At 39.9% G+C, this 26,323-nt stretch overlaps 10 protein-coding genes across 10 annotated transcripts; 4 read left to right on the forward strand and 6 right to left on the reverse strand.

Annotated features, from left to right (window-relative positions):
* Positions 1–84: 84 nt before the first annotated feature.
* On the reverse strand, positions 85–5,976 carry BNI1 (formin BNI1; the record flags this gene model as incomplete). Its single annotated transcript, XM_018131572.1, has 1 exon — positions 85–5,976. One exon carries the CDS (start codon positions 5,974–5,976, stop codon positions 85–87), a length of 5,892 nt encoding a protein of 1,963 aa, XP_017986540.1.
* Positions 5,977–6,973: 997 nt separating this feature from the next.
* Positions 6,974–8,680, reverse strand: ALP1 (arginine permease ALP1; the record flags this gene model as incomplete). Its single annotated transcript, XM_018131571.1, has 1 exon — positions 6,974–8,680. The coding sequence occupies one exon, from the start codon at positions 8,678–8,680 to the stop codon at positions 6,974–6,976; it is 1,707 nt and encodes a 568-aa protein (XP_017986541.1).
* A 1,590-nt stretch (positions 8,681–10,270) lies between these two features.
* AW171_hschr31384 (amino acid permease) lies at positions 10,271–11,959 on the forward strand (the record flags this gene model as incomplete). The annotated part of the gene is made up of 1 exon (XM_018131570.1): positions 10,271–11,959. The coding sequence occupies one exon, from the start codon at positions 10,271–10,273 to the stop codon at positions 11,957–11,959; it is 1,689 nt and encodes a 562-aa protein (XP_017986542.1).
* Positions 11,960–12,503: 544 nt separating this feature from the next.
* Positions 12,504–15,509, forward strand: PIK1 (1-phosphatidylinositol 4-kinase; the record flags this gene model as incomplete). Its single annotated transcript, XM_018131569.1, has 1 exon — positions 12,504–15,509. The coding sequence occupies one exon, from the start codon at positions 12,504–12,506 to the stop codon at positions 15,507–15,509; it is 3,006 nt and encodes a 1,001-aa protein (XP_017986543.1).
* Positions 15,510–15,991: 482 nt separating this feature from the next.
* Positions 15,992–17,146, forward strand: TAM41 (putative phosphatidate cytidylyltransferase; the record flags this gene model as incomplete). Its single annotated transcript, XM_018131568.1, has 1 exon — positions 15,992–17,146. The coding sequence occupies one exon, from the start codon at positions 15,992–15,994 to the stop codon at positions 17,144–17,146; it is 1,155 nt and encodes a 384-aa protein (XP_017986544.1).
* Positions 17,147–17,333: 187 nt separating this feature from the next.
* Positions 17,334–18,176, reverse strand: IST1 (Ist1p; the record flags this gene model as incomplete). Its single annotated transcript, XM_018131567.1, has 1 exon — positions 17,334–18,176. One exon carries the CDS (start codon positions 18,174–18,176, stop codon positions 17,334–17,336), a length of 843 nt encoding a protein of 280 aa, XP_017986545.1.
* Positions 18,177–18,353: 177 nt separating this feature from the next.
* On the reverse strand, positions 18,354–21,485 carry TFC4 (transcription factor TFIIIC subunit TFC4; the record flags this gene model as incomplete). The annotated part of the gene is made up of 1 exon (XM_018131566.1): positions 18,354–21,485. One exon carries the CDS (start codon positions 21,483–21,485, stop codon positions 18,354–18,356), a length of 3,132 nt encoding a protein of 1,043 aa, XP_017986546.1.
* Positions 21,486–22,026: 541 nt separating this feature from the next.
* UFD1 (polyubiquitin-binding protein UFD1) lies at positions 22,027–23,079 on the forward strand (the record flags this gene model as incomplete). The annotated part of the gene is made up of 1 exon (XM_018131565.1): positions 22,027–23,079. One exon carries the CDS (start codon positions 22,027–22,029, stop codon positions 23,077–23,079), a length of 1,053 nt encoding a protein of 350 aa, XP_017986547.1.
* Positions 23,080–24,180: 1,101 nt separating this feature from the next.
* Positions 24,181–25,227, reverse strand: PDR17 (phosphatidylinositol transporter; the record flags this gene model as incomplete). The annotated part of the gene is made up of 1 exon (XM_018131564.1): positions 24,181–25,227. The coding sequence occupies one exon, from the start codon at positions 25,225–25,227 to the stop codon at positions 24,181–24,183; it is 1,047 nt and encodes a 348-aa protein (XP_017986548.1).
* A 193-nt stretch (positions 25,228–25,420) lies between these two features.
* On the reverse strand, positions 25,421–26,203 carry CWC23 (U2-type spliceosomal complex subunit CWC23; the record flags this gene model as incomplete). The annotated part of the gene is made up of 1 exon (XM_018131563.1): positions 25,421–26,203. The coding sequence occupies one exon, from the start codon at positions 26,201–26,203 to the stop codon at positions 25,421–25,423; it is 783 nt and encodes a 260-aa protein (XP_017986549.1).
* Between the last annotated feature and the right edge of the window lie 120 nt (positions 26,204–26,323).

The following is a 26,323-nucleotide window of genomic DNA, read 5'->3' on the forward strand; positions in this document are numbered from 1 at the left end:
ATGACTTAGTACCATAGGAGAATCAAATTGATGAAAGCTAAATGTATGTAAGAAGCAGCTAGATTAAATATATATATTACTGTGCTACCCTGTCATAGCTTCGACAAGTTGTTCGTTATTGTCCTCATTTGATATGTCTACTGGAGCGTCGTCGGCGGCTGGTTCACTCTTCATATTATCAGAATTGTCCACTGAGTTGTCGTCAGGTATCTCTGAGGTCGATGTAGAATTTAAGTCTACAACTCCTTGCAGTTTTCTCGTACGTAGACGTCTCATTTTCTCCTTGTGCTCATTGAGCATTAGCTTTCTATCATCGGAGATGTCGGAGCTTCTTAATTCTGATAGTAGTAAACGGGCTCTATCGGACGTATCAGCAGCTGGTTCCTTTTCAGACTGGCCTTCGGAGGAGACTGATACGTTAGCCGAGAAAATTTGCTCTGAAGTTTGACCGGAGGGACAGCTAGTGCCATCTCCTACCTCCGAGAAGCTACTGTTACAGTCGTCAGCTGGGATTCCGTCTAGGACGGAATCACTCTTTTTTCCGTCCAGCAACTTCTTTCTCGCTAGAGCGCGTTTTCTGGCGGACGAAGGGTCCACCTTGGAAGGTCGTGCATTCTTTAGCTTTTCCAGAAGCTTGTCCATTACGTCTCTATCGTCACCCATTACATTTGAGGGGGTGCTACCGGCGCTGTTTTGTCGATCCCCGTTTGTGTTATTTCTAGCTTTCTTTTGCTGTTCTTCTATCATTATCTTTCGTCTCTCGTATGCAAGTTCCTCTTCTTCCAATTTTTTATTAAACTCTTGTGCCCTCTTGTATTCTGTTATAAAATCGGCGAACTTTTTAAAGAACGAGTTCTTAGTGAACTTGTCCTCTGAGTCCTCTCCAAATCGCTTCATCAGCGTTTCAAATTCCATTAAAGACAATTGAACTTCGTCTCCTAAAATTAATGCCTTTTTCTTGGCATCAGGAAGAGCTGGAAGCACTTTCGCAACTATTCTGTCTTCAGGGTGGAATTTGGAAGAGTCGCTCAAATTCCCAATTTCGAGTGATCTTTCCACATTGTTAACAACCGATATGAACTCTCTACAATCACTTGCGAGCTGTTCTATAGAGACCTTAACAACATGCATAACAGGCTCTAATTCTTGTAAAAACAGATTATAGCTTGGGTAATTAGTTCTAATAATTTTCTCCACGTAGTTCAAAAATGTCATGCTATTTTTATCGTCTTTGATGAACGTTAATCTTTGGAGAGTACTTAGTTTAAAACCTTGAGCCTGTTTAGAGGTATCGTTCATGTAATTACCCACCGCTAAAATAACATCGAAAACATTACGCAAGTTTTCAGATTTTTGAATTGCGTTAACTGCAGCATCCAAACTCCGTAACTTTGATATAAGATCATTGAAATCCTTTTCATATGTTGTTACCAACTTTAAGGCCCGCATCCGTGAGCCCCAATACCCTTGTAAATTAACTATTAGACCCAAATATATTTGATCGGCACGCTGCAATTCGTTAGGATCCTTTTCTGGAGATTTAGCTTTCTCTACAGAAGTTACACCTTCCCAATCGGTAGTATAAGGTGCAAAATTCCTGGCCATATTGACCGAGACCTGTACAATTTCCGGTTTGGATAAGAATTCAACTGCACTTTGAGTGTTTAAAAATTCCCGATCACACTTCAATATCTTCGTAATAACATCAGATGGAGGTAATGATGAATACAGATGTAAATTAATCCCGAATTGCTGCGACACGTCCCTAGAGAGGAATGTAACTTTGGTGTTTTCGTCCTTCTTTCTATTCATAAGTGATTTAATCTCCCTTGCAGCAAATGCCTTCTCAAGTTCAGCCAACACACCTTTTTCATATAGATCGTCTGCGACTTTTTCGGCCCTTGCGTTTTTCCAGATGGAATTATCTGGATCATCAATTTTCTCCCAATGTAGCTGCTTTAGCTTCTTCTTTGGTCTTGGATATCTTTCAAACAGCGAGGGCGACTGTGGCAGCATAGGAGATGGGGTTCCCTTATAATTACCACCACCTGGTGGAGGGGGAGGTGGTGGAGGTGGCGGAGGAGGAGGACCTCCACCTGATGATACTGTTTGTGATATGACTTGTGGGGTTTCTTGTTGATCTCCAGTACTCAAATCGGATGCTTTACGTAGAATTTGAGGTAAAGGAGGAGGAGGAGGAGGAGGTGGTGGTGGTGGTGGAGGAGGAGGACCCTGGGAGGTGGATTGTGAAGACTTTTCTTCCAAATTCTTTTCACTTTCAGCTTCCATAGGCTTTGATATATTCAAGAACATAGGAGGAGGAGGCGGAGGGGGTGGTATAGAAGATGCTTGTGGAACAGTTTCAATAATGGAAGACTTCAATCCGGAATCACTGATGGACACCGCAACCTCAGACTCTTCCACAAGCTCCTCTGCACTCTCAGTTTTCTCATTTGCTTCGCCATTATCAGCATGAGCAGAAATAGTTTTTGAATTTATACCTTCACCAACAGTTTCTAAACGTTTTTCCTCTGTGGTAGGACTATCCTCTCTTTCAGGGCTCACTGATTCGTTTCCAGGTGCCACCTTCTGCGTTAGCTCATCTAAATAAGTTGTCGAAGCAACCGTGGCAGTTCTTTTCATTCTATTAATAAATGACATCCTCTTATTGAGATCATTTCTATAATTTGGACCACCTTCACGTAAGCCAGATTTCCCATCGCCACCTACAGTATTTCCCGTGTTTTTATTAGTTCCAGTTCCATACTTTTGGGATAGGCTATCCAAAAAGCTATTACCTTGTGCAGTGTCTGTAGTGTGTTCACTTTTATTCACGGTAGTCACAGAAGTGTCATAGTAAGCTTCGTCCTCATCATCCTCGTTAACATCCGAGGTTTTGGAATTGACAGAAGCTTTCTTCAATACCCTATAGCCTGGTGATCTATTTGAGGAAGAGCTTGGTGAATTCTCCACCGTACTCGAAATACCTGAGTTAATGTCCGTTGCATATTCATCTGTGGAAGTAGTTGTAGAAATATCGGTACAACCGGTGTATATCTCACTTTTTAGTTTATACAGTCCTTGCAACAGTTCTGTCATTTGTCCAATCTTAGCATCTAATTCTGCTGCGTTCAGTTGTTTGGGTTCTTCGCTTGAGGTATTCTTATCTGGGCCTGTTTGATTCCCAGATTCCGCAGAAGGCCCATCTAAGTTGAAATTGAAATCAAATTTAAAGTTATTCTCAAGTTCACGCAGGCGTTCCAATGCCTTTAAACTTTTCTCTGTAAACAGCTCATTAACCGTTTCCTGTATATTAAATCTGGATATATCATTACTTTCTTGTTGGATTTGAACCAGTCTTCGTCTTAAATCTGCCAATTCACGTTTTAAGTGAGTTTTCTGAGGAGATGATGGTTCTTGAGGATTGTTAACATCTGCAAAGTTTGTCATTTCAAGTAGCCGAGCTTCCTTTTCTATATCATCCATTTTTGATCGCAGAAGTTTTAATCGGCTATTAGGCACAGGAACTGTCCCTAATCGTTTGGAATCTCTTGTCAGATCACTTTCTGTTTGTTTTAGTCTTGCTTGCAACGCCTTTTGAATGGCCATTTTTTTCTCTGCCTTTGATGAGGATGGTGGTAAATTGATATCCTCATCAATATTATCTGAATCGTTACTAACATACGAAGGCTTCGAATTTAATAGTGTTAGCATTTTACGCAACTCAACTTCGTGCGCATGCTTTTCCAGTAGATTCTTTTTCTTCAATTCATCCAATTCAGCCTTCATCCGATCCATGACACGCGTACGCTTTTCTAAAAGAGTTTCGAGCTGGCTCACGTCACCTTGAAGCTGACCAACAAGACCATTTTCTGCCTCTGCTAGCTTCAATTCCAACCGATCACGCTCTGCTTTTACCTCTTCAAATCTCTTAGTCAGTTCTCTTGTTTCCAGAATCGCGCGACGTGCAACTTCATCTGTTTGCATAGCGTCGTATAGTCGTTGTATCGCACCATTAAATCCCGATTCAGTGTCAATAGATGAAAAGGCAATGTTAGAAACCAAAACATCCAACAACTTCAACTGTTTGTTACCTTCTGCGGGATCGCTATCTTCAGAAAACGCTCGACTACTCCATAAAAATAGATGCTGCATTAAGGATAGAAGATGTACTTCGGCTTCTGTACCTTTATGTTTCCCCCAAAAGTTTTCCCATAACGATTTTGGATCATTAATATCAACCTCTGCATCCATAGTTGTCTTCGACATTAATAAGTCATAGTCATCCAAGGTAGCATCCTCAAACTTGCGAACTTCATTTTCCAATGCGGGATACTTTAAGAGCTCCATTTTTTTTATAATCCTAGATAGACCACAACTCTTCAACCGAGATCTTAACAGATTTCTCTCGCTAACATCAGGATTAGAGGAACACAATAGGTTAACAAGGATCATCGAGTATAATAAGTATTCCAAAACCGAGTTTTCACCATGCTTATACTCATCAGATGCACCAACAAGAGAGCCCATTTTACCTCTACCATCTAAGGTATATTCCAAGACGTACATCCATTGTTCTACCTTCTTGCCAAAAGCATGATGGTCTGCCCTACCATTCGGCATAGAACCCCGCTTCTCCAACTCCTGAATACGTAGCCGGATATGAAGATTTGAACTATACTTTGAGTCTTGGTCCAAGGCCGCAAGAACAGGCATAGTGGCATCCAGTTCAGAATGTGCTGTTTTTAGTTCATCGTCTGAAAGCATGTATAAAAGAGTTTCCGTGGCAATCCTTCTAGTCGAGAGTCGCGTTGATAACAAGCCTTCTGCAACGGCGTTAATGACAAGTCGCGACCTGACAGCTTCTTGAAACCCTTCTCGTAGATGTATAAGTACCTTAAGACATTTGTAATATGCTGTTTCCCTCTCAAATGCACTGCTGTCTGTTGCCACGTCCGTCAAATCTCGTTGCACAAATTGCATTATTCTATTTGAAATCGCAACTTGACCTTGTGCCTCAATGAAACCTATAACCCAGTCAATACTTTCAGTTCTTAAAGAAATCCATAGATCATTTAGTTCTTGAGATGTAATGCGATCAGATATAATCTTTCTAACGTAGTAGTCCGGTGATAGATTTGACGGATCATATACAGATAAAGCTTTACCGCTATTTTGTGACACATTCATGGATGCATTTGAAGACTGCAGACTACCTCTCGGTGATGACTTAACCAATGTTCCCGGCGTAGAGTTCTCCCACGACGCGGCTGTTGGATAGTTGTTCTTCATCTTTTTGTATTCGGACTGCAAGTCTTGTTTGATCATCAACCACTTCTTGTCCAGATCGTATGCCATTAATTCCCGATGCCCCTGGCTAGAAATAGATTGTGGAATATGTCTTTTGATTAGTAGCTCTTGATACATGTCCTCAATCTCCTGAGGATTAGACGGCCTTTCTAATACTAGATTACCGTCAGCATCGGCAACTTTATGCAGCATCGACATTGTAATCGATGAACCAGACGTGTTGGACTGATTGGTTGGTTGTCGTGTAAGAGATTGCTGTGGCATATGTGTCTGTATTTTATCGTTGGACCACTGTGAAGACCTCCTTGAAAATAAATATTTGGATGGTGAATTTGACGAAACCCCCGAAACTGAGCGCGATGATCCATGTATCAGTTCGTCTGTAGTATTGGATGAGGTATGTGAATGGAACGTATTAGCTTTACTCAACGGTTTTGCATTAGATAGATCAAGAGTCGAAGGCAATGTCACATTTTTAGGAGCTGATATATCAGACGTAGCTATTCTGCCCTGTAAAGACTGCGAGGAACTACCCAGCTTTAGAATATTCGACAGTAAACTACCAGAGCTTGAAGCACCACCTGAAGATGCTGGCACGTTAAAGTTTGAATATCTAGCATTGGACTGGCCTTTTGACGACTTCGAAGAAGTATTTGATCTCTTCATCACTTCAACTTTATATTAGCACCACTAAAAGTCCTTAATCTCTTCAGCGCTTTGGTTAATTAAAAGGGATGGGGTACGTATTTCAAACTAAAATGTTTATACGCCCCTAAAACAAACAAACTACCCGGTCCTTTCACCTCGCAAAATTCCCACTATTAGCGATTATCAATCCAATAACTCTTGAAGATATTCAGCAACGCGAAGGATAGGGTTAATTTTTATATTAACGGCTTTAAATTATAAAGTAGCCTTGTGTTTCAATTAACAATTTCCCGCCTTTTCGATCACCTCAATCTACTGAATATTAAAATTGAAACTCAAAAAAGCGTATATAATATGGTATATACCTCTTGAGTCTAGTGAGATTCTTTATATTTCTCTTTAGCTATTAATACGCAGTTTAACTTGGAAACTATAATATCTTTCGGCGTAATTTTGCTATGTACTGTACGCCTCGTATTTTTTTCCCCTCCTTATAATATGAAGAAACTGTTATTTTGCCGTCGATTTATTTACGCACCAAATATTATAAACAATGGATAACTTTCTGTCTTATAAGTGTAAGAGTCACTTAATACGTGCTGTTTTACTAAATGACGTTACTGAGTGAAAAATAATAGTTAAATTAACTACAAATTGCGGCTAAATGAGCTGGTTTTGCGGGTGATTGGAGTTAAAAATAGTTCATGGAGTTTTTGAAGCTTTTCTACGAATGGAACGAGAAACTTTAATTATTTGGGGGCGTTCTGCGGGTTTTTGTGGGAGGGCTATTCCAGGCACGTGATATTACCGAATCGGGCACTCGCGCGGCCCGTTGAAAGCGACGGTCACGTGGCCGCGAAGTCCGCGTCCGCTGCAGCGTGGGCGGCAGCGTCGCGCTGGAAAGTACACGAGAGAGTAGTAACGTAAATAAATCATGCCTTTTAGTATATATGCCTTTTAGTATATATTAGTAAAACAGATGGTAATATCAATTATTTGTAGGTCGTGACACAGATCATGTAATGATCTTCCATATCTTTCCCCATATCGTTTTTGGTGTTTCATCTTCGATCCAAACCATGTCATCTATCTCTCTTCTATCAGTGTCTATGTCGACGTCGTCCTTAGTGTGTATAATACGATTGCGGAATACGAAAAATTGGAAGATCACGAAGCATACTATGAAAATGAAAAGGGAGATGTAGTACGCGATGAAGTCTGGGAAGGAAAACTTGGGCGCAAATGCTTCCATACCCTGAGTTAGGATAATCACAACAATGAAAAAGGACGAGTAGTACGCTCCCCAAGGCATTAGGTTCGCCTTGAAGGGCAAGTCGTTTCTCGAGATCCCACGGTCTTTGAGAACCTGCATGAAACGGATATGGGAAAGGGAAATTAAGAGCCATGTAAAGAACCCTGCGACTGCAGTGATATTTACAAGCCAATCGAAGGCCTTCACTGCATGATCTGACACATTTAGATATGCTAAAACTCCGAATGCTGCACTTACCAATACCGAAAAATACGGTACACCAGACTTATTCGTTTTGGTGAAAATTTTTGGCGCTAGGTTGTTGGAGCTCAAACCATATAACACACGGGACGCTATGTACACATTGGAGTTACCGGCAGAGATAATCGTCACCAAAATAACGGCATTGAAAATGTCCGGTAAGATCTTCGTTCCTGCGTTCTTAATGGAAATGACAAATGGAGAAGAGTTCATGTCTGTATCGTCGGATGCTAACAAGCGTGGATCATCGTATGGAATTAAAAGACCAATGAACAACAACGATAAGATGTAGAAAAATAAAATCCTGAAAAAGACCTGGTTAATTGCACGTGGAACAGCCTTACGAGGGTTCTTGGACTCACCAGCAGTGATACCAACCAACTCGGTTCCCTGGTACGTAAAGGCAGCTTTAATAAGCGAAGATACCCAACTGAGGAACCTAGCCTCTCCAAGGTTGCTCGAGATAATACCGGTACCAAATGGTCCCGGGTCCTTCCAGTAACGGAACCCAAATGTGCCGTTTGGACCTCCGCCGCACACCATGATAAACGCATATAAGATAAAACCTAGAATGGACACCACTTTCACCGACGCTACCCAGAATTCAATTTCTCCGTAGTATTTCACAGGAAACATGTTCAAACCTGCTAGCAACACCCAGAATACCGTAATCCACACAGCTAAAGGAACCGCTGTTGTCCAGTACCGTATTAGTTCCCCTATCACTGATAGCTCCAATGCGAATGTCACACACCACGAAAACCAGTATAAGTAGCCACTTGTAGCACCCAGTGCTGGAGATAGGAATCTCTTCGAGAACACGGTGAAGGAAGACGTTACCGGAATAAAGGTCGCCATTTCTCCCAAGGACTGCGTGACAAAATACGCTATCGTCCCCATAAAAATATATGCTATTAGCGAACCTACCGGACCGGCCTGCGATAATGGAACTCTTGTACTAATGAAAAGACCAGTCCCTATGGTACCACCTAGTGATATCATAGAAATATGCCTGGCTTTTAGCTCACGCTTAACCTCGCTAGTATGCAGCTTCCCATACATAGACCCATTCTCACTGCAAATATCCTGGCTATACTTGAAATCATCATTTTTTACGCTCTTTCTATGCTTAGACTCATCAGATGTGGCTGACGAATCGCCATTATATGCTACACCGTTATACGGATTAAGTTCAATCGATTCCACCATTACTTTATGTTAATGAATCAGAGAATATTCTACCAGATGGATTTTATCACCTCTCTTATACGAAAAAGCGAAATGCTTGGTCTTTTTCTATCCTTCAAAAAAAAATAAACCAAAACCCAAACCAAGCCTGCCGGAGAAAATTCTGCTGTCAAATACTTGTATGTTAACCTTAAAGTTTAACCTACTCCTATGACTTTCTAATTCAATGATCAATCACCCTTTTGTCTCCGAAATGAAGAAATTAGTCTTTAGATATTACAACCGCAAACACCTGTACTTAGAGGAATATATCGAAGTCGGTTGCACTTAACGGAAAATTTTTATTTTTATATAAACTTTTATATTCTGAATAATCCAGATAGGATATCGACGCCAGCGTTCTTCTTTTTTTTTTAGTTGACACTGTAGAAGCCTAGTGGAGAGATTTTACGAACAGAACTTCGTGAAGGCATTATTATTTCTTATTGTCGTGAAAAATATTTCCTTTGGCTAGGGCATTTTTTTTCTGTCTTCTTATTGGTGATCGAAAAAGATCGTACCTAGATTACAATGGGGGCGCGATGGCAGACGGAGCTTATCAGAACGGTGGCATTGAGGGTCATGTTCTGCAGTCGTAAATCGTCGTAAGTCGGGTTTTGTCGGTATGTGGTGGTTACTGGACTTGTGGGGATGTTATGTCACGTTGTGTCACACGAATTGTGGTTTTTTTCGTCACGTTTTGTTGTAGTTCTTGAGTAGTTGTGGGAGATATCCGGTTATACGTAGCCTCGTTTTTTACGTCTAGTTAGTTTTGTCTACGTCGACTTCTCTACTGTCTCCACACCCACCCGCTTCAGCCATGCTCAACACAGCTAAAAAGTAATTATTTTTTTTGGGTAAAGAAGCTGGACGGAGCAGGACGAAGGCCGGCGGTATGTGAGTAATACGCTAGACAAGTTTTTTTTTAATTCGTCCGTCGATAAGGATCCCTGGACGGAAATTGTGATAAGTGGTTCGATAAGACAAACCATTTCAGATCTTGGTAAATAGTCTGATTGTTGCCTTCTGGCTTTTGGTTTTCAGCCGCGGATGATCGTAGTTGTTATCTAGTGCTGCATCGTAGTTTATAGAGGTGTGTTCACAGAGTGAAGTTTCTATTGCTGCTATCGTGCAGAGTGCTACGGGTGTATAGAGTGCTATCAATGTATAGAGTGCTATCTTGTCAGCAGCGAATTGCTGCCGTAGAGTGCTGCTATTCAGTCCGGAATGCATCGCTTTCTGTCATCATATCGCGTGAGAATATTTCGCTGCTAGGCTGCCTACTGCCGCGGCCCAGCTGTTACTCATCCCATTTATTTCTATTTTTTGAACGGTGACCCCCAGCCGTAAAAAAAATTCTAAGAAAAAGGAAGTAAAGCTAGGAGATAACCACCAATAACAAGTTTAAAAAAACCAACTCAAAACACCTCGTTTTGCAAGGTGAATCATTAGATAAAGATCAGTGATACTACAGCTAAAAACCCATTGTATTGAAATTTTTTCTACAAGGATTTTTTTTTTCGCCTGTATACACCAGTAATAGTTGGAAGTTCGTTGGCTAGACTTTTAGTTATGGCTTCTACAAAGGATACTGTGGTTTTGGAAGCTTTACCAAGGTCAAGGCATTTTGGTAAGGGTAAGAAGAATGATTCTGACGATATAGAGTTGCAGTCGGTTACGTCCAAGGATGACGAAAATACAGAGGAGGGTGTTTTTCATGAAACTGAGGTTAAGCGTGCTTTAAAGGCCAGGCATATTTCTATGATTGCCTTAGGTGGCACTATAGGTACGGGTCTTTTCATAGTTATCGGTTTACCGTTGAGAATTGCGGGCCCGGTGGGGTCGTTGTTAGCCTATATTTTTATGGGTACCGTGGTGTACTCTATCACACAGTCGTTGGGTGAGATGGCGACATTTATTCCGGTTACTTCTTCAGTGACCGTATTCTCGAAGAGGTTTTTGTCACCTGCTCTTGGAGTTGCTAACGGATATATGTACTGGTTTAACTGGGCTATTACGTACGCGGTCGAACTTTCCGTGGTCGGACAGATTATTCAGTACTGGACTAAGGCCGTGCCTTTGTCTGGGTGGATTTTAATTTTCTGGTCGTTAACTACTCTTGTCAACTTCTTCCCGGTGCGGTACTATGGTGAAATTGAGTTCTGGGTAGCGTCGGTGAAGGTTCTCGCGATTGTGGGGTACTTGTTTTATGCGTTTATCATGGTTTGCGGCGGCGGTAATGAAGGTCCGATTGGATTCCGTTATTGGAGAAATCCTGGTCCATGGGGTACCGGAATGATCTCAGGTAATTTACCCGAGGCCAGGTTCCTAGGTTGGGTTTCAGCGCTAATCAAGGCTGCATTCACCTATCAAGGTACCGAGTTAGTCGGTATTTCCGCCGGTGAATCTAAGAATCCTCGTAAGACTGTACCACGGGCTATTAACAAAGTGTTTTTCAGAATTCTATTCTTCTACATTTTGTCGTTATTCTTCATAGGATTGTTAGTGCCATATGACCACCCCAGTTTACCAGACTTGGACGATGGGGACACTGATGTGAACTCTTCTCCTTTTGTCATTTCCATCGGAAACGCCGGTACCAAGATATTACCTGATATTTTTAATGCTGTTATCGTTCTTACCGTCGTCTCTGCAGCAAATTCCAATGTTTATGTTGGTTCCAGAGTGTTCTATTCGTTGGCTTTGGCTGGTAATGCTCCTAAGTTCATGGCCTCCGTCACTAGACATGGTGTACCTTACTACGGTGTCTTGCTAACATCGCTGATGGGTCTGATGTCTTTCCTAGTGGTTAACAATAACGCTAAGGTTGCTTTCAATTGGTTGGTGAATATTTCTACGTTAGCAGGGTTATGTGCTTGGTTTTTTATTTCTTTATCTCACATCAGATTCATGCAATGTTTAAAACAACGTGGTATCTCTCGTGATGACTTGCCGTTCAAGGCTAAATTTATGCCTTTTGCTGCATACTACGCTCTATTTTTCGTCACATTTATTATTTTTATCCAAGGTTACACTGCCTTTTCTCCATCCTTTGATGTTACCAGTTTCTTCACATCTTACATATCCCTAATGTTATTGGCGGTCGTATTTTCGATATCTCAAATATACTACAAATGTAGATTCCTATGGAAGCTAGAAGACATAGACATAGATTCTGATAGGCGAGAGATCGATGCTGTTGTATGGGAAGAAAGTGAGCCTAAGAACATATGGGACAAGTTCTGGCTTGCAGTCGCATAGAAAGCTGATAGAAAAATCTCGGACCACATATTTGATGACTACACTTATTCTTCTACATTACTCTACTTTTATTGAACGTTAAATGAAGTATTTCTGATCACTTGATACTACGAACACCTATGCAACGGACGCAAATTTTTTTGTTGTAATATAATTATACAAAGATCCTTTATGATACAATGAGATCTATAATAGGACAGCTAGTCATATAAGCATTGCGAGCAGCTGACTAACTTCTTGATTGTGAGGTTATCAACCTGAGGATTTAGTAGCCTTCGTATAAAATGATATAATAATATTTTTAAATAACCCTATATTATCTGCTTGCCACTTGTTATTCATAGTACTAGAAAAGAATATATCGAAAGAATCTGGTATCTCCATACTTCAATTTAGGATTTCATTTCATCCAGGTTAGCCCAATATTGCATTAATTATTATACTTGGAAAAGATTGTATTATTGCGTTGTATTTTAGGCGTTAATAAATTGCGGTCTTACGGGAGTTATTAATAGAATAGAAACCCTTATAAAATTTGTGAACTATGGTAGAGCAGGATAAGGAAGATCCGCCTGAGGGGAATTTAGAAGATCAGGAAGAAATTCTACCTCCTGGATCAAATGAATTACTGCTGAAGTTTATGAATTCTGCACATTTTACAATCTATCATCATATTGAATACTTGGCACGTTATGCATACAATATTGGAATACATCATTACATTTGTCAGAAGTTGTTGACCTTTCCTCATACCGAGTTGCAGTTTTATATTCCGCAGCTTGTCCAAGTGCTGTTAACTGTGGAAACTGAATCTATGGCACTAGAGGAACTACTCTTAAAACTAAGTGGTGAAAACCCTCATTTTGCGCTATTGACATACTGGCAACTGCATGCACTTTTGTCTGATCTCGCAACAGATCCTGAATCTTATGGATTCCAAGTTGCTCGTCGGGTAATTAATAAGTTACAACTCGTACTTTGCAGCACCACGTCTATTACGCAAGAGTCTAAAATTAACGAGAACTTACATCCTGCAATAATTCTGAGTAGCGTTGTGCTTGGGTCAACTGTATGTCCTGCATTACCTTCCTATATGAAGCATATAATTGAGTCACAAGGTAGACGGCAGAGGAGCCATGTCTTTAAATTAGCAAAGAATGTGGTAAGAAACATGGCAAGAAATCTATCGCTGCAGAACACCATAGGCCAGCGCACTTCTGTTAATGGTAAGAAAACATCTGCATCACCAATAGATATTGTAGATACCTCTAAAACTAAGGAAGATGCCATGTTTAAAAAACGGAAGGAGAAGTTAGTTCCTGCTTTGGATTTTGATATTGTAGATAATATCGGCGACCGACTTTTTAAGGATAAACTATCGAATTCTATTGTCATGCCTAAAAGAAGGCAAAAAATAACAGACAAGTCATACGTGCATAAGTTATACAAGTCCAGTGCCTCGCATAGAAGGAGTGTTTCTGCCGATGAGTATACCAATTCCATGCCTAATTTGCACATTAATCACATGTCTAGTCCATCGCTATCTACTAGCGAAAAAAGAAAATCTTTTGATGGACATACCAATGATGCTTCAAGTCACGCAGAAGTAACCTGTAAACCTAAAGATCATAATCGCAAGAGTTCTAACAACAATCCGAACATGTATAAGTTGAAACCTTCAAATATGTCCACGACTCAAAAAATCAAGATCTTGAAGGCGCACTACTTCCGATGTGAAATGCAATTTGTTATTGCTTTAGAAACTATTTCAAGGAAACTGTTACAGGTTCCTAGAGAAGCTCGTTTAACGTCATTGAGAGCCGAGTTATCTATTATGAACAGAGATCTTCCAGCGGAGGTCGATATACCAATTATATTGCCTCCAAATAAGAAAGGTAAACTGCATAGAATTGTTAACATAGCTGCTAATGAGGCGCAAGTGTTGAATTCTGCAGAAAAAGTGCCGTTTTTGTTATACATTGAATATTTAAGGGATGATATGGATTTTGATCCCTGTAGCCCAGCGAGTGATTCTCTCCTTAGGGAACGGGCAGATGATGGTGGTTTCATATTTGATTTAAGCTATATGACAAATAATAATGAAAACCAGGAACTCGTTGGTGCATCAAATGACGCAGGAAGTATAGTATCTACTCCAGAAACTCCTACAACAAGAAAAGAGATGGACCTCGGGGATATGTCAATGGTAAAGGTCACAGAACAATCTGAGACAGATGAGTATAAACGTGAAGCTCTAATTAGGAAGGCGACTAGCATACCAGCCATGCAGTCGGAGTCCAATATGCGCAGTGCAGAATTAGATTTTGTCTCCAAGTTTGACATTATTACGGGACAGTTATCCAATACCAACATAAATGAGCCCAATTCTGTTCCAGAAGATTTGGCAACGCAGATGCGTATATCTGCTATGATGTTAGCTCAATTAGATAAATCACCACAGCAATTTAGTGACACTGCAAACCAGATAAGGTCTAAGATTATTGCTTCAATGCAGGAAGTCCAGGATCGCTTCGGATACTACGATTTGGATGGTGTTCACGATATGGCGGGGGAACGTAGATTGGAAAATGATCTTAAAACCGGTGGTTTGATAACTACTGATAGAAAGCACACAACTTACCTAGGTGAGGATTGGACAACAAAGAAAGAAAAGATCAAAAAGTCCTCTCAGTATGGTCAACTTGAGAACTGGGACTTGTGTTCTGTCATTGCCAAGTCAGGCGATGATTTACGTCAGGAAGCTTTTGCATGCCAACTCATTCAAGCCATGGCCACAATATGGAATAAAGAGAAAACTGATGTTTGGGTTAAGCGGATGAAGATACTGATAACCAGCGCTAATACCGGTCTAGTAGAAACAATTACAAACGCATTGTCGATTCATAGTATTAAGAAGTCTTTGACTAAACAAATGATAGAAGAAGGAGAGTTGAGTGAAAAGGGTTCAATCGCTACCTTAACCGACCATTTTGTTCGGTCATTTGGCGACAAGAATAGCTTCAAGTATAAACGAGCCCAAGATAATTTTGCATCGAGCTTGGCAGCCTATTCAATTATTTGTTACATCCTTCAGATAAAAGATAGGCATAATGGTAACATCATGGTGGACAGCGAAGGGCATGTAGTCCATATCGATTTTGGTTTCATGCTCTCCAATTCTCCAGGATCGGTAGGCTTCGAGGCTGCTCCATTTAAACTAACACAAGAATATGTGGATCTTTTGGGCGGTTTAGACGCAGATCCATATAAGAAGTTTGTACGTCTACTTAAAGACGCATTTAAGGCACTAAGAAAACACGCCGACATGATCGTTAGCATGTGTGAGGTTATGCAAAAAGATAACACTCAACCATGCTTTAACACAGGCGATCAAACAAGTGTTCAATTGAGACAACGATTCCATACAGAATTAACCGAAGAAGAGTGTGACGACTTTGTCGAAAACTTCCTAGTGGCGAAGTCCTTGGGCAGTATTTATACACGTCTTTATGATCAATTCCAACTAATGTCACAGGGGATCTATACCTAATTCTTCGAATTGATAGTCATCCTTAATACGTCATTTATGTTATATAACGCTCATTTGATTTCTCTAAAAATTTAACCATTAAGCATAACTTTTATCTAATATCTAGAAGACCGCTGGTTACAACACCAATTTGGCCTTACATTCGTGTATCTGTTACCCGGCCTTTAAACAGATTCTAGAATGAATTTTACATGCGCGAAAATCATTCTCTGCATATTAAAAAATTACCTTTCGTATTCTAATTGGCTGAGGGGTGGTTCGAATTTCTTTTATAAAACTTCATTTCGTTAACCTGATGACTTAGAGTGAGAATACGTAAACATATGTTATAAGATAGACAATTAGATATCGCTTTAGCATATCCAATTTTAACTTGTTAAAATCGTACTATCCAATTTAATTCCCTAACATTGAGGTTATAGCGTTATATTACGATTTGCAGGTTTATCAAACAATTTTACTACTATAATTCCTGTTTCCACATGTTAAGAACCAATTTAATAAAGCTTGAGAGTCGGTTAGCATGTATTCAAACTCTCCATAGAAGACTTCAGTCGCAACTTTCAGTTAAAGTGAAAGTACGCTCGAGGGATCTGTCTTCGTGTGATAATATTACAACTTTAAAGAGTGACTTAAACGGAGAAAGCAGGATTCCAAGTGAAGAAGTTATACAATTAGCTTTCATGCAGCATGGTTTGAAGAAAACTAGTAAATTAATCTCGAAGTTTTCAAATTACCGCGAGAATTTTAACAAATTTCCTCCTAATTATGCTTCTAACCAGCTACTAAAGATCGACAGTGAGAATGAAAAGGAATTGCATGAAATAATGTCGCATTTTAAAGCCCCAGTACGCTATGCATTTGGTTACGGCTCAGGAGTATTTCATCAAGCCAACTATGATCTGAAGGTTGACAAGCCACAAATCGACCTTATATTTGGGGTCAATCATCCCGAACACTTTCACTCATTGAATATGCGTCAAAATCCCGACCACTACTCCTCAATGAAGTATTTTGGCTCCTCTATTGTGGCGAACTTCCAGGAAATCGGTGCTGGCATTTATTTCAATCCTTACGTAAATATCCGTGGCCATGAAGTTAAATACGGTATTGTATCTATGGATAATTTACTAAAGGACTTGGCAACCTGGAATACGTTCTACCTAGCAGGCAGATTACAGAAACCGGTTAAAGTGTTAAAGAACGATTTAACTGTACAATACTGGAACAATTTAAATCTAAAAGCAGCGGCTACCTTGGCAAAGCACCGTCTTCAAGAGAAATCTCCTGGTAAATTTAGCGAGCATGACTTTTACAAGGAAATAACTTCATTAAGCTACATGGGTGATATCAGGTACCTTCTGGGCGGAGAGAATCCAAACAAAATCGCGAATATTGTGGAAAACAATTTCCATAATTTCAGAGACTATTACAAACCAATCTACAATGACGTTGTCTTGAATAATTACTCCTACCTTCCAGAAGGGTATACAGTTGAGAATGCGGTGTCTCGTTTAGAGAGTAGAATTGCTAAATTTAGTGCAATACAAACCGTCAAGGGCATTTTTTCTGCTGGTATCGCGAAATCCATAAAGTACGCATGGGCAAAGAAATTGAAAGCTATGCGCTCAAAATAATAATGAACCTTTATAGAGTATCACAGTAATTATGATATTGCAATGTTAAAGCTACACCCATAAGCTGGAACTGACATTGGATTACGGGCTTTTACGCAAATTGTGCCTTATACATAGTGGTATAGTTACCTCAATTGTACTATATATTATTTACTTGCATACACCATTATTTAATAAGTTAAAAGTGTCACCTCCGTAACGCAGCAAACCGTTTCCGTAGATCCTCTATTCCTGCGTCTGCTGAAATCGGTTCCTTCTTATGAGATATTTTAACATCTTTAGCAATGGATGTTGGAACCATTAAATCCTTTTCCAAAGTCTCAATATTTTTCCGAGGCATCTTAACTGTAATTGGGTGCTTCCTATCCTCTATTTCATCATTATCAAGTGCAATTATAGGCTTATTATCATCACTCTCATCCCCTTCAACATTATTACCATCCCCGGTTTCAGAATTCTTGTCATCATTGTCAAGCCTACTGTACGGAACCTCATATGTACTTGCAATCTCTCTTAGGAATAAATCAGTCAACCTTGATGATGGTAATGTCGGTAGGCATTTCTCAGTCACCTTTTCTGGAACTCCGGTCTTGTCTTCAACAATAGCCACCAAAAAATCGTCTCCAAACTTTAACCTAAGTAATTCTTTGACCTTCTGCAAATCCTTTACTTCAGGAACATATTTTTGAGCGTAAACTAGTGCCCTTACAGCTTCATTAATTCCATTATCTGAGTGATGTTCTATTAAATCTGCTTCATCCTTAATTTCACATAAAATTGTTACACGAGCGTGAAGTAATTCACAATAAAGCTCTAAAGTCTCAAGTAATTCAATATGCATATCATCATTTATCAAAGTCTCAACTCTATATTTAGCCTTATGCTCTGAACCCTGCGATAATAAGTGTGCTATATCCCGTCTTGTTTGCTTAGCAATTGCTTGCTGCTTTTCCTGGGCATAACGGAGCCGTTGTATGGCAATTCTTAAAAACATCTTTAACTTAACGTTTAATGTTACTGGTTGAGGCATGTTGAGTTATTTTAATCGGTAACTTATCTCTGTTATGCGTGGTGTGTCATTCCTATTTAGTTGTTTTCTAAGGTAGTCGTTATTTTCTTTATGTGAAGATAAAGCCTTGCAAACTTCAGAATTAAAACTACTGTTAAAGCGTCAGTAAACGTTTATATAGCTATATTACAGGGAACCTTAAATTGTTAAATGCTCTTCCATTATTGAGTTGGCTAGTTGCGGATTCCCACTCTCATTATAAATTAAAACCAAGTTATAAGCGGCATGTTTCTTCAACATAACGTCTTCATAGTCATTTAATACTTTATTATAGTATTTTACAGCTATTGTGAATAGCCCAATTAGGTGAAATGATCTTCCTAAGTTGTAGTCAGCTTCCTGCTGTTCAAAAACTGTGTATTTTTGTGTTCTTACATTATGATATTTGTACAGGTACCTTAATCCTTGTAAAATCTGGAAATGTCTTGTACCTGTTAGTCTTTGCATAGAGCGATGGAAGTATGACAGACCAATTAACAAATTAACCATTGGGTCGTCTACTAGTTCGGGGCCCATGCGACTTAGATATTGAAGCGCCGACATGAACCCTTTACTCGAGTACAGTAAAGTTGCGTAAATATAGTGCAGGTAGGGAGAAGTCTTTTTATTGGGGTTCTGAACTTCTTTATTTGTCACAGATGCCTGACCAGTAACATGCTGACCAAAACGAATGCTGTCGAATGCCTTCAACTGTCTCAGGAAGAATTTCTGTTGTACGGTTGAGCTTAAAATCGCTAATGAAGACTGGCCACTTGACAAACTATACATGAAAAGCTGCAGAACTTTACGCCCAAATTGGAACTGATTTAACAATCCTCTCAAGTTTTCAACTAATTCCTCTTCATCATCTAGATTGAGTACTATAGCGAGTTTAACAAACTTCATTAGTTTGACACGAGCAGGATCTTGAACAAATACATTTATCTGTTGCGCGGTTTCAATAATACTTAAACCATCCTCATAGTTTTGGTAATTGGATATGTTGAGAGCTAGCTCCATGAATAGTTCAAACCACTGATCGTACGTCAGGCCCCGCATTTCCGTGGTAGATGTAAGAATAACCCTTTCTTCCAATAGCGGTAGGCCATCTAGGAGGTTTTCACCTTCTGAGAGCTTTGATAAACGCTCAATTCTGTAATCTATTACTTTATTGAACTTTCTCGTCCTCTTAATAATACCAACGAACTTCTTCGAACGACTTTTGACAAAGAAGTTTTTGACACTAGAGAATATGTCAATTAGGTCCGAAGCGGTGTCAATCCAAAGCATTGTTTGATTTGGATCCTTTCGCTCCATTCCGTCCTTGTATATCTTCAATTTACTGTACTTATCGAGAACACTCAAAGTGATCTTCTTCTCTCTCTCCTTCTTTTCGGCCTCTATGTCCTGCGGAGTACGTCTCCTCCTGACGTTGGATTTCCTTATATTGAGATCCTGCAGCAAAGGTTTACCAGTACCCAATAATGATTTCTGGCGTTCGCTCATACCGACGTCGGTTTCATCTATGTTTTCAGAAGTTTCGGCTTCAGTAGAGATCTTGGTTGCCTCTTCCGCTTGCCGCTTTCTTGCTTCAACAACTTGCAACAGAAGATTGTTAAAAGCTTCACTTTCGCCTAGGTGATAGTGGATTTCTGCCAAGGTTAACTTCGTTTCCAAGTCCTCCGGTGATAGTTCAACTAGTTTAGCAAAAATTTGCTTCGCATTCTCATAGTCCTCGACTTCCTTGTAGCACTTACTGAGGGGCTTGTATAGTTCCATAGACTGGTATTCAGGGACTTCTAATAGTGGAACAAAGAATTCAATAGCCTCTTGGTACTGATCGAATTTAGCCAAGTTCACTGCGACTTCAAAATACAGATCAGAAATGTCAGCGAAGTTTTCATCATACAGGAATTGAAACTGATTCATTGCATCCAGTGTATGTTTGTTATTGAGTCTTAAAAGACCTAATCTAACCCGAATATCAATTGGCAAATTATGATCTTTTGACCTTTCTGACGCAGGAAGTGACTGGAAACGGGCATTTTTAAACCTTCTATCATCAAACTCGGAGTCGTCTTGGACATCATCCCAGAAAGTTTGCTGCTCCCGATGCTGTATCCATCTTGCACACTGTTTAATCATGGTGATACCCTTGGTTTCAGCGGGAAGTTTCAAATAAAGCTCCGCCAAGATGTTTAACGCAGACCAGTCAAAGGGAATACAGCGGTACTTTTTATTAATCTTCTTGAAGTTAACATTTGGATAGGTCTGTGCTTCTTCCTCGTCGTGTACAACTACTTCGTCATCAAATTCATCGCTAGAGTCCTCCTCACTACTGCCACCTTCCTCTGAAGATTCAAGAGCATTTTCGCTGCCTTCGATAATCGCTTTTCTTCTCGCAACGTTCTGTTCAAAAACCTTCACATATAACCCAATTGCATACGGCACACGACCATACTCAACATAAAGCACTGCCAGTTCTCTTAAAAGATTCGGATCGTAAGGATTATGGTTATACAGCTTTTGGAACCCCTCGAGCGCACGTCCTAGCTGACCAGTCTCCTTGTAAAGCACAGCACGCCCATGGATACAGTCCCACTCCTTACTATTCATACTAATAGCCCGCGAGTAACAATATACAGCCTGTCTTATGTGCTTTAGATCAGCAGATAATGTAGCGACTATCTTCCAAAATTCCCAATCAGAAGAATTCAGATGAGCTGCCAAAAACCACGAATTACAACAATCATTATATCTCCCTTGCAAATGGTATATATCACCCAGCGTTTTGTAAGCTGCAAAATTCTTGGCATCCTTTTTTATGACTTCATTGTAAAGCTGCTCGGCGGTCTGTATATCATTTCTTACAAAGGCTTCATTTGCTTCAGAAAGCAATTGTGCAATCTCTGGATCAACTGCTCGCTGCCGCAGCTTATTTAATCCACCTTTTCTTGAATTCTTCTTCGTTTTCCTCTTCACTTTAAAGTTATTAGCTTCCCTAATCGCATCCATAAACTCCTGCTCGTTGCATTCATCATCTGATAACTCCCCATAGTCCGAAAATACATCCATTAATTCTAAATCATCTTCATCTTCTGCATGAATATCGTAACCACCACTATCAGATTCACCCATGTAGTCATTATTACCTCCCTCCTCTTCGTTAAAGCGAAACTGTCCGGCTTCATCTTCAACTCTATCGTTATCATCATCATCACGTATAAGCTCACGCAATTGATCTAAATTGCCGTAAAACCTTTCATCATCATCTTGACCATGTTCAGACATGTCTAAAACAGTTTAAATACAGCCTAGATTCCCCAAGAACGTCCTCTTGGCCGCTTTGTTTGCGTAAATAGCCGTCTTCGAAGTAATTATTAACTCCAAATAGCAGAAAAGGTCAATATTACTGGTCACGTGATATGATGATTTCAGCGACGTGCGTGCTATAATACTGAGTTGGGAGCACTTCGCTAGTGTTTTCGACTCGATAATAGCCCTTTACTGTGCGTCTAGACTCTTCTATCGCTCCAAGAACGAGGTAGTCGCCTTACGAGACAATATTCCTAAGACGCGTTTCTACGTTAATATGCAGCCATTTACGGCGGAAAACTTCCAAAATCCAATAAACCATGGCTAATGGACGAGTGATTTAGATTGGGAACCCTCATATAGGTTGATTTCCCAATCTTTAGAGCATATTTCTTCTATAAGTTATCATCATTTAAGGTTATATTCTTGTACTGAAAAAGAAAATGAAGGTTACAAACTACGTATAAGAATGACTAGCAACTTGGCAATAAAATCAACTAATAGGGAACAATAGGTGATGTTTACAGGGTTTGGTGCATTTGGTGGAATTGCAGCTATTCCACAGAAGTTTGAAGACTTCTTTAGGTGTTATCCTATGGCAATGATGAATGATAGAATCAGGAAAGACGACGCCAACTACGGTGGCAAGATATTCCTACCGCCAAGTGCTTTGAATAAACTATCGATGCTTAATATACAATATCCAATGCTTTTTAGATTGAGTAGTGAAGAAACTGGTAAAGTTACTAATGGTGGTGTTTTGGAATTCATTGCGGAAGAAGGGCGTGCTTACCTTCCTAACTGGATGATGGAAACATTAGGGGTTCAACCAGGTTCATTATTACAAATAGGATCTACTGATATTGCACAAGGACATTTTGTCAAACTTGAACCACAATCGGTTGACTTTTTGGATATATCTGATCCTAAGGCAGTGTTGGAGAATGTGTTGCGTAGGTTTAGTACCCTTACTGTGAATGATATAATAGAGATAAGCTACAACAATAAGATTTATAGGATCAAAGTTTTGGAAGTGAAGCCTGAAACACAAAGCCAGTCTATTTGCGTGATAGAGACTGACTTGGTGACCGATTTTGCACCCCCTGTGGGTTACGTGGAGCCGGATTACGAGGTTCTTAAAGCACAACAGACAGCGGCTCGGAAGCATGATGCTGCAAATCAAAAGCCTGGTACTATGTCCCGAAGAATTAAGTACGCAGAAAAGGTGCGAGAATATGATAGTGCTAAATCTCTTTTTGACGGTGAGGGACAGAAGTTATCTGGTAAACCTGTGACAAAGAAGGACGTCGCAACAAAAAATGTGCGGAATATATCACTTGATGGACCGCCTGCGCCATTATTGCTAGAGGAAGGGCAACTATTTTTTGGATTTCCAATAGTATTACCAAAAGAAGATGATGAGGAAGATGGAGAACCCAGTGAAAGTAAACCTCACTTCCAAACACAAGGACAAAGCCTACGTCAACGTAATAAACGTAAGGGAAAGAAAGATCATGACGTACAGAGGTCTAAGGCACCGAAGAGTCCAGAGGTAATTCAGATCGACTAATAATAATAAAAAGTTATGGGCCCATAATATTTATATATCGCATAGTGCGTTGAAGTATAATTTGGTATTTTTTAACTACTATTATATTAATGGCAATTTCTTCAGAGCCAATAGCATTTCTTATTCCAAGGTGAATTGACGGTTTGCATGTTCCTGCCATGTACAATTCTTATTTGGGAAATGGGCAAAATCAGTATTGTCTATTGAAGTTAACTTACCTTCTTGTTACTAAGGTTACTCGCCTAAATGTACTCCAAAGATGCATTCCGATTTCAACATTGGTTTCAATGGCATTTATTGGACCACTAACATTTCTTGGAAGCATGAGTACTTGATGGCAAAGACGTCATACAACGTGGCGTAGCTCTTATCGAATTCAACATCGTTTGTGTCAATCCATCTACAACACATTATCAGTTATCATAAAATGTCCTACAGTTGCAGTCCTCGGAAGTACAGAAAACAATAAGCTTCTCGCCATGAGAGAAGTTAGTGTTCGATAATCCTCTTCTTAAAATGTATAAATATAGTCTAGCCAAAGATGCTCACACTCCACTGGCTTAAATCAATCTTATATAATACACTGTGGAGACTATTAACTAACCTTCTGTGATCTATCTTTGCCTAGAAGAGAATTACGGCAGTAGCATACTAATTTCATATAGCTTCCTTTAATGCTCATATGGTACAGAATATCGATGATATGACCTGTCTTGTAAGGCAGTAGAGATAACCTTCTTGAATAAAGTATTGGGACCGAAGACATGTCTTAAGATCAAAAGCCGCGTTTAGACAGCACACTGCCAAACACACTTGTCGGTATCTTATTATGTGGACATTTGCCTCAAAAGTTATTAAATGTTCGTCACCTTAGGCTCTGCACTTCCTTGTGAACCGTAAGTACCATGTCACAAAAGCCTAAAAGTTTTCACAATACAGGATAAAGTAACTAGCCGTTAAAGCTTTTAAAATTCCCAACTCAGTGTAAAACTAACCTTAGAATATGGATATGCTTTAAGATCTCTATATATTAGCTTTAAACAAGGGAGAAACATTTCAAGGAGTGTGGACAAAGAGCTTATCAATGGCAATTTTTTCCACTCATATAGTATGTTTATAGTCAGGGGGGTAAAGCAACTCGTCGTGATCACCCTTTATGTCAAATTCGCTAAGCCCGACGCAGCCGCCAAACTTTAAGAACCTTTGGAACTGGTTCTGTTGACGTTCCTCCACTGCTTCAGTAAAATCTGGCCAATATATGTCATGATTGTAAACGAAATCTAATTTACCACCATAGTTAACCTCCAGTTGGTCTTCGTCAACATAATTAACAAGGGGTTTATCGTACACCAGTTTGGATCTTGTAGTGGGGTCTATGAAAGGATGCATTAGTTTCAAAAAGGTCCAGCCATACCACGGCATATTAACAAACAACGCTTTCCCAAGACGTTCTGGGTAATGATCCTGGATAATATTCAGTATCTGCCTTGCTAGCGATATTGGTGGTGAGCTCGCGCTGATGATACCAGGTTCCTTATAGTGTTTGTAATCAATTAGTAACACAAGAAGCTCGACACCCTGCGGCATCATGGTGATGACACACTCCATAAAATACACTAAATGCTGTACCTGACTAAATGAAGGCTCCGTGTTCTGTCTACCATTTTTCATCATGTAAATAGGGCGACGCTCGCGGTCAAATCCAAGCATTAATTGCTTGCCCGTGCGGTTTTCGTTTTCAACTGTGTCGGCGTCTAAACGGTTTTCCACCGATTTGTCACCAGTAACCTTGAACTCTCGCCTCCATACAATGGTCTTGCAAATCCGAGAGATCGCAGTCTCGACATTCCATGAAGTCGCCCTTAGGTACCTCAAAATGCATTCACGAGTGATCCAGAATTTTTCCCAATCACAAAGTTCAAGAGTTTCAGCACCCTCAGAATTACGACCGGATTTCACCGGAAGTAACAGATTATTCTCTTGGAAGTAATGTAACACGGATAGATATTTCTCATGCTGTGCACTTGTTATCGGTTCAATTCCATCTGGCTTTTCGTACTGTTCAGGTGGGGTTCTAATGAACTTATCACAAGGAATACAATCTTCAGGATTTTGAATGCTTTGTTTACTTCTGCTAAAAAGTCCCATTTTTCCAAAGAACTTACAATAGTACAATTAAAAAACCTTGGTAACCCAATATAGCCTCTAACTCGCCGAATTGTGTAACAAGTTGTAATAAGTTAACAAACATGAGTTTCAGTTGAGGCTATTTAGTTCCGTTCCTCAACGTCCAAAACGACCGAATGTGTAGTGTGATTTGTAATGGATGGAAACGGAGCCTTTAATTCGCCGGAATATTAAACTTGAAGTACTGTGTATCAACGTAGCTGGCTATTTCAACTATGTGCATGTTCAGGTGGTTTATGTTACCCCAATTGGTAAGCAATTGCAGTGTTGTGTGTGTATCTGGAAGTGTAATGTAAACTAGCAACTCACTTTTGTTGTCGTTATTTGTAGAAGAGTATCGGAGTTCTTGGACGGGGATCTTAGACGTTTCAAATAGTTCATTTAATTGCACGGGACTGCTAGTTATGGGAGATTTTTTGCAATAGACCCGTAAAGTGCAAGATTCCCTTAGTGGGTTTTCCTTTCGTATACGACCTAACTGTAATTTACCTCCGCTCCAATTGCCATATGGAAGGCCAAAGTGGCGGAGCTTTCGGAGGGACTGGCCATATTCTTGTAGAGCTAATAAATCAATACTGTCAGTTTTGGAGGTATGTATGATATTGGCCGCTCTTTCGCGTGCCTCTAGGATATTGCCGAGCTTGGCTTCATCGCTCGTAATGAAGCGCTTAGCAAACCAGACATTGTATTGTTCCCTTGCCTTAGGGTCTGAAAGGATATTAAAGGCGTCTTGGATGCGAACGAAACGATTTTCGTCTGTATTCACTGACTGTAGCTTATCAGGGTGGTATTTTAGAGCTAGTTTTCTATACTGTTTGCGGAGTACGCCTAATTGCACGTGCTGTAGCGCCTGTTTGGAGTCAATATCGTACTCTAGGTCAGCATATAGGTTCGCATTTTCCGAAATGGCTCTTGATACAGCAGATTTAGCCTGCATTACTGTCTTTGTAAGTTGCTGAGGGGTTTTTGTATGGCCTGTATTGGAGTGGATGGTTAATTAGATATACTGGCGAACTTCTTGTCCGCACAAACTTTAAATACTCAATATATCAATAAG

This window comes from Eremothecium sinecaudum, chromosome III (assembly GCF_001548555.1).
Source record: "Eremothecium sinecaudum strain ATCC 58844 chromosome III, complete sequence".
Classification (NCBI taxonomy): domain Eukaryota; kingdom Fungi; phylum Ascomycota; class Saccharomycetes; order Saccharomycetales; family Saccharomycetaceae; genus Eremothecium; species Eremothecium sinecaudum.